At 47.0% G+C, this 7,604-nt stretch overlaps 1 protein-coding gene across 1 annotated transcript; it reads right to left on the minus strand.

Moving 5' to 3' along the window:
* Positions 1-554: 554 nt before the first annotated feature.
* Positions 555-5,806, minus strand: LOC136391534 (C-type lectin domain family 10 member A-like). Its single transcript, XM_066363261.1, has 10 exons — positions 5,680-5,806; positions 4,452-4,546; positions 3,725-3,841; positions 3,322-3,417; positions 3,157-3,228; positions 2,987-3,058; positions 2,792-2,878; positions 2,550-2,701; positions 1,230-1,336; positions 555-1,094 (listed from the first exon to the last, which is right to left on the minus strand). The coding sequence occupies exons 2-10, from the start codon at positions 4,510-4,512 to the stop codon at positions 938-940; spliced, it is 921 nt and encodes a 306-aa protein (XP_066219358.1). The 5' UTR covers positions 4,513-4,546; positions 5,680-5,806; the 3' UTR covers positions 555-937.
* Between the last annotated feature and the right edge of the window lie 1,798 nt (positions 5,807-7,604).

Raw genomic sequence — 7,604 nt, forward strand, 5'->3', positions numbered from 1 at the left:
GTCAGAATGTAATCTGGTGCAGCCAGTATGGATAATAATATGGATGCTTCTGCAAAAATAAAAACAGAACTACCATATGATCCAGGGATCCCATTCTGGGTATATATCCAAAGAAACAGGATATCTGCCTCTCCATGTTCATTGTAGCATTATTAACAATAGCCTAGATATAGGAACAATCCAAGTGTTCATCAGTAAATGAATAAAGAAGATGTGGTATATTATTATGTACAATGGAATATTATTCATGAGGTAGAAGGAAATCCTGCCATTTGCCACAACACAGATAAACCCTAAGGGCATTATACCAAGTGAAATAAGCCAGACAAAGACAAAAATTGCGTGGCTTCAGTTATATGTGGAATCTAGAAAAATCAAATTCATAATAACAGAGAGTACAAAAGTGGTTTACTGGGGGTAGGAAAATAGGGAGAGGTTGGTAAAAGGGTACAAACTTTCAGTTACAAAATGAATAAGGTCTGAGTATCTAATGTGAAATGTGGTCACTGTACTTGATAACACTGTATAGTATACTTAAAATTTGCTGAGAGTAGACCCTCAATGTTTGTACACAAAAAAGGATAAATATGTGAGGTTATGGATGTGTTAATTAACTAGATGGTGGAATTCTTTTACAATATATACATATATCAAATCACAACAATGTACACTTGAAGTAACTCAAAGTTTTTATGTCAACTATATACCTCAGTAAACCTGAAATTTAATTTTAAAAAACCACCTTAGGAACTCTATATAGTCTTTTACAAGTTAAGGAGAAAAAAATTAAAAATAATCAGCAGTGCTCTGATTTCCCAGGCCTTTTTCCTCTCTCCCCCCCACAGGTCTTGTTAGCGATGTCTGGGGAAGAATCCCCTCCCCCATCCCTGCCATTTCCACGGTTGAACGGTCTACAGCAAGCAGCTCGTAGCCTCTCTTATCTGGACTTGTCCAGTCTGGCCTCACAGACCCATCTGTAGGGCCTCTGGCAGACGTCATCATTCCACCTGCCGTCGGTGAGTAAGTGGGCACAGTCCTCACCTCCGCCCAGCCAGTGCCCATGCCAGTCGTCTGGCTGGCCTGGCTTCCAGTTCCTGAGGGAGGAGGACAACAGCAAGCTAGGGAGGTCAGATAGAACAGAGTCCAGGGATGGGAAGAGGCTGTGGGTCAGATCCTCAAGGAGCAGAGCTGAAGGAGAAAGACAGGCCCAGAAAGCCAGGTGTACTCACTTGAAGTTGGTCTCATAGTCTGTTCCATCCACCCATTTCCAGACCCCTTCAGGATCACTGAGGCCCATCCAGGTGAATGAGGATCTTGTATGTTCCAGGACAAAATTCTGGGATGACAGAATGACAGTGGTGACTTCTCCTTATCCCAGCCAACTCCTTGGACTAGGAATTCTAAACTTGACATGTACACTAAATCAGTTGAGGGGATTTGGGATGTTTATCCAATGCCCAGGCCAATTACTGTCATGCACTACTTAAAGACAGGGACAGGTGATTTTGTCAGTGTCTGAACACCACAGACTGCACTTAACTAACCTGCATGCTATAGTTAATTGCTCTTAAGCTGTAAGCTTGTATGACATGTTACTGTACAAAACACATCAGATACAATCAAACAGAGAAAAGAATGCACTCAAGGAGACACAGTCAACACAAGACGTATGAAGCTGCTGCCAGCAAAATACAGCTTAGTTTTAAACAACAAAATTTTTATTAGTAAAATAATGATAAAAAGCATAGTCTCTTAAGTACAAAAACCAGTAACATAATTGTTTATTATCATTTTCAAGTACATCATGCTGTCTATAACGGTAAGCACTGTACTTTTATACACATATACTGGCAGCGCAGTAGGTTTATTCACACCAGCATCACCACAAACACGTCAGCAACGTGCTGTGCTATGACATTAGAACAGCTGCTACTCACCAGGTAATAGAAATTTTTAAGCTCTATTATGATCTTTCTTTTTTTTTATTCAGTGAGAGGAGAGGAGGCAGAGAGAAAGACTCCCACATGCACCCCAAGCAAGATCCTCCTAGCAAGTCCACTATGGGATGATGCTCTGCCCACCTAGGGCACTGCTCTATTGCTCAGCAGCTGTGCTCTTTTTAGTGCCTGAGGTGAGGCATGGAGCCATCCTCAGTACCTAGAGCCAATTCACACCAATCGAGTCATGACTGTGGGAGGGGAAAAGAGAGAGAAAGAAGCAAGAGGGGAAGGGGTGGAGAAGCAGATGGGCATTTTTCCTGTGTGCCCTGGCTGGGAGTCAAACCCAGTACTTCCATATGCCAGGCTGACCCACTACCACTGAGCCAATTGGCCAGGGCCTATTACAATCTTATGAAAGGACAGTTGTATAGTTAGTTCGTCCGTCATTGACAGAAATGCCATTATGTGGCAAATGACTATAAAACTCTGAAGGTGTGGCTCAGCTGGCAGTGTTTGTAAGTTCCCCTGGTGATACCAATGTGCAGCCACATCTCAGAACCATGTCCTTAATTCGGACAGGTTCTGGGACCTGAGAATGAGAGCCCTCACCTGCTCCTCTCTGGAGTTGATGACGACCAGATGTGCGTTCTCCAGCTGACAGTACTTCTCAGCCTCGGGCCAGGGCTTCCCAGTGTGAGAGAACCAGTAGCAGCTGCCTTCATACTCTAGCCAGTTCTCAGGGCAGCAGGTGTTTTGAGAGCCTGGGGGTGGGGTGAGGGAAGGTCTGAGATGCTGTCCAGTGGGCCGTGGGCCAGATAATGGGGCCAGGCACTGCCCTACATGTCACTCACCATTGCTCTTGAGTGCAGCCATCTGGCAATACAGGGAGTTCAGGTCCTTGGTCAGCTGCTGGACTCGCTGGAGCATTTGAGAAAAACCTGGGACACACAGAAAAGCAGTGGGGACAAGAAGAGGGGCCAGCCTAGCTAGGACCCTCATTGCCCTCCCACCACATCAGACCCAGGCACAGGAGAGAGGGTCCAGACCTGCTTCGAGTTTCTGCTGCACTTTCTCCACCTTGCTCTCCCGAGTAAACAGGTTGTCATTCAAGCTACGGGCTGGAGGGGAGGACACTCAGCACCCGGGCTGTCCCCAACACTCTGGTCCTGAGAGCCCAGCCCCACCCTTGCACACACACTCCTGGGGGGTTTCTCACCTGCCTGCAGTTCCTGCTTATGTTTTTCCACCTCAGCGTTCAGGGATGTTATTGTCTCTCGCAGAGTGCCATCTGCAGGACACGGGACTCAGGGTCCAGGATTCCGCTCCCCCGCCCTCCCCACCATGGCCCATCGCAGTCCAGAGCCCTTCCAGCCAGGCTCACCCTGGGAGTGCAGTGCCTGCACCTCAGCCGCAGAGTCTGAAGTGAAGTGGCTGTAATTCGCTGTCAGAGTCTCCAGGTCCCTCTGATTCTTGGAAGCTGCTCAGGCAGATGGGACAACGAGTGCTCAGATTTATCAGGTCCTCTCTGTGCTGGCCCTGAGCAGGCCACTTGACACGCCTTGTCTCTTTGGGTCCTCACAGCCACCCAAGCCAAAGGGACAGGCGCTGTTGTTATCCAAGCTTGCAGATGAGGAAACTAAGGCTTAGAGAGGTTTGGTAATTTGACTACATTACCCATGAATAAGCAACAAAGCCAGCAGCCATCTTTACCCATCATGGTCATTATCATGCCACATCCTTGTACCCTCTCTCGCCCCCATGCCGGCCCGCCATGTGACCCTCACTTTTGGATCCAATCACACAGATGCCGACCAGCAGGAGGAAGCTGAGGCCCAGGGAGAGCAGGAGGGGGCAGGGTCCAGAGCAGAGATGCCGCAGGAAGGCCTGGGGAGAAGGCAGTCCTGCAAGAAGAGAGGACATCAGGACAAGGAGGTCCAGGACAAGAGGGACAGGGGAGGAAGAGATGGCACAGGGACCTGCCAGGCATGGAGGCTGGTGCAGGTAAAGCTGGGGAGGTCAGTGGTACAGGGATGTCCAGTCCTCTGACCCTTCATGGACCAGCACAAGATCTCAGTCATATTGTCCCCTAACTGTCTTGTGACATGTGATGACAGATAATATGTAAGGTCTCATTATCAGGGCTGAGGGAGGCGGCAGGAGAACACAGAGTGAGGTGGGGCAGCCAGGCCCTCAGTGGGCTCATGCTGATCTGTATCGTCAGGTTAGGAAACATTTCCTTTCCAAACACAACTATTCATTCCCCCAGTGCCATCGCTCACGCCCTCCCCTGAGTGTAGGCAGCCAGGCCTGCTGTGGTCCTCCCTGATCCTGTCGGCCTAAGGTCCTTGAATCCTCTTCCCACGGGAATTCACAGGGCCCTGGGCCTGACTCCTTCAGAGTGGGGACCCAGCAATACCCCTGGTAGAGGTGCAGTCATGCTGTTACAGCAGTAATCTTTCTAAACATATTAAGAGGGTATTTTAGGAGACACCCTTTCTCCTTTCCTCTTACCATTTTTGAACATCTGGCTTTTCTTCTCACCCTCCAAAGACTGAAGGTCTTCATACTTCATGGACACGCCTGGGCCAACTCTGAGGCTGTCAGAGCTGAAATGGAGGCAGGGCCTGTGACCAGGTGAGCACTGGAGTTGGGGACAGGGGAGGCTGGGTCTAGGTTGGAACTGTGGTCAGGTCTAGAGTTGAGGTAAGAGAAGAAGTGCAGGTTGAGAATGAGCCAGGTGTCAGGGCTAGGAATGGGAATAGGCCTGGCTTTGCAGCAGAGGTTGGAAGTGCAGTCAGCATTGGTCTTTGGGCTGAGGCAGGGTTGACTGTGGGATTGAAGTTGAGGGTACAGTGGAAGTTAATGTATTTCTAGGAGTGGGTCTAAGATTGGGATGGCAATTGACGTTTCATCTCCTGCTTGGACCAAGGTTCATGTTGATACCAGGGATGGAGTGGGTCTAAGTTAGTCCTGAAATTAGAAATACATAGAAGAGAGTTTTTTTGGAGCTGGTGTTAAGATTCATGTTGAGGTCCTGGCTGGTAGGCTCAACCCAACTTGTGGAAGTCTCAGGTTCGATTCCCAGTCAGGGCACACAGGAAAAGCAACCATCTGCTTCTCCACCCCTTCCCCTCCCTCTTCTCTCTCTCTCTCTCTTTTCTTCTCTCCACAGCTATGGCTTGAATGGTTCAAGCAATTTGGCCTTCAGGCACTGAGGATGGCTCCATGGCCTGCTTCAGGTGCTGAAATATCTCAGTTGCAGAGCAACAGGGCAACAGCCCCAGATGGGCAGAGCACCGCCCTGTGGGGGACTTGCCTGGTGGATCCCGGTCAGAGCGCCTGTAGGAGTCTGTCTCTGCCTCCTTGCCTCTTGCCTCTCACTTCATTAAAAGCAAAAAAAAAAAAAAAGATTCACGGTGACTGGAGTTGGGGGTTAAAGGAGGAGCTGTGGTTAGTATTGGGGTTCAGGGTGTAGCTGGCCTGAGACTGAAGGTAGGGCTGGAATTGGGCTAGAGATGGGGCTGAGTGTGAGTCTCAGTTTGTGACCAAGGTTTGGCTCCATACTTCAACCAAATCCCCTTAAGTGAATCGAGTCTACAATCTCCACTCAGGCATTAAGTCTCCGAGCTGCCTTTTTACATCTCTTCCTATTCAGTCCCACCTGTGACCCACAGCTCCCTCTCCCTGCCTTCTCGATCTTCCGTCCCCTTGGTCTCACCTGCATCTCCAGCCCAGTTACCTGTGCAAAGTCTGGAGGGTGTGATTCGTGAGTTTGCTGTGCAGCAATGCGCAGAGATGGACACAAGGAAATCCTGGAGAGTGAGGTAGAGGTGGCCGAGGGAGGAGTCACATAAGTGATGCAGTCCTGCTGGTCTCTTCGTCTGAAAGCCCAGGAGTCTAGAATCTGGGATCTCCCGTTTCTTCAAATTTGGGCAGGAGACAACATTTGGAGCACAAGCAGAGATTGCATGTTTGGGGGAGTTAAATATGAGGCCAGCTTTGCTCTCCTCCTTCAGGGCGTGTCTCCTCCCTTTCCACTTTTCAGCTTTCCTGACTTCCTCATTTGTACTATTTGGGAAATGTTCCTGGGTCAGAAGGGAGTACACATGCATGCAATCTGGTCTTTGTCCTCTACCCACACTTTTTTTTACTCACTGCATCTGAATTTCCCAGAATTATAGGTATCTACATCATCGTACACCCAAGTCTGTCTACCTCAATCGTGACTCAAGTTCTTGCATCTGAGCTTCCTCTGGTGCCTCAGCCATCAGCTCTCCCAGCTCTGGCCTAGCTCTGCTCACTTCACTAAGAAGGAGGGATGAGTGTGAAGGAGAGGAGGATTCCTGGCCAGATTGGAAGGGAAGGAACTGGCGATAGAACAAAATTTATTAAGCATCAAATTTGTAATGGAGATTGTGACACTAGCTCAGTGGTAGTCAACCTGGTCCCTACCGCCCACCAGTGTGCGTTCCAGCTTTCATGGTGGGTAGTAGTGGAGCAACCAAAGTATAAATGAAAAGATTTAACTATAGGTGTGCACAATTTGGGTCTGCTATGCCCCGTATCAGTCATATGCGGCTGGCATATTTAACAAATCTCCTTCAATAAAACTCTTCAAAATTCAAAAAAAAAAAAAAAATAAGATTTAACTATAGTAAGTTGTTTTATAAAGATTTATTCTGCCAAACTTAGTGAAAATCTTACATAAAGTACTTGGTAAGTAATTATTATTATATGCTTTAACTTGCTGTAACTCTGCTTTATAAATTTTATAAAGTTAAGTTACTTCCCTACTTTATGAATCACCATTTCTGTGGAGCTGGTGGGCGGTTAGAAAATTTTACTACTAACAGAGATACAAAAGTGGGTGGTAGGTATAAAAATGTTGACTACCCCTGGTCTAGAGCAAGAAAAGGCTTTGTATCTGATCCATACTGAAGGGTAAGATTTTCTACTATATAGGCCTTACAACTGAGCATACCCAATAATATTGTAACTATATGGCAAGTAAGGGTATTGTATTGAGCCTCTGGCAAATCCCAGTACAGGAATCACAGTGTAGACCCTTAGGACTTTGTAATAACACAGTGCCCAATTTTGTCTACCACTGTTTTCCATTTGAAAAGCAGCTCCTGGGCTTGCTCCTAGGGCTTGGTAGAGGTTCAGTACCTAAGCACTAAACTTTAAATGACTAAGCAACCCATAATCTCCATCATGATCTAGGGTTTATTTAATGATCAAAATCATAGAATTAAATGGGGGTTGCAATAAATTGTAGAAACTGTCCTGGCCCGATAGTTCAGTTGGTTGGAGCATTGTCCCAATACACAGAGGTTGCAGATTTGATCCCTGGTCAGCGCACATACAGGAGCAGATTAATGTTTCTTTCTCTCTCCCTTACTCTCTCTCTAAAATCAATAAATAAATTTAAAAACGTAACTGTAAAATAAAAATGTTTCATATATACAAGATAAGTCCAGAGGGCAGTATTGCATTGGTAGGTGGCTGATATTTCCATAGAACCTGTTGCTAATGCTTCACTGCAACTTCTTCAGTTCACTCCTAGGACCACCTGGAGAGTTCTATATAATCAGTTAACAGAAGAGTAAAAACCATAGTCCTGATTTGAAGACGGCTTTTCAAGCTGTGCTAGCAACTAGGCAC

This window comes from Saccopteryx leptura, chromosome 2, assembly GCF_036850995.1.
Source record: "Saccopteryx leptura isolate mSacLep1 chromosome 2, mSacLep1_pri_phased_curated, whole genome shotgun sequence".
Taxonomy (NCBI): Eukaryota; Metazoa; Chordata; class Mammalia; order Chiroptera; family Emballonuridae; genus Saccopteryx; species Saccopteryx leptura.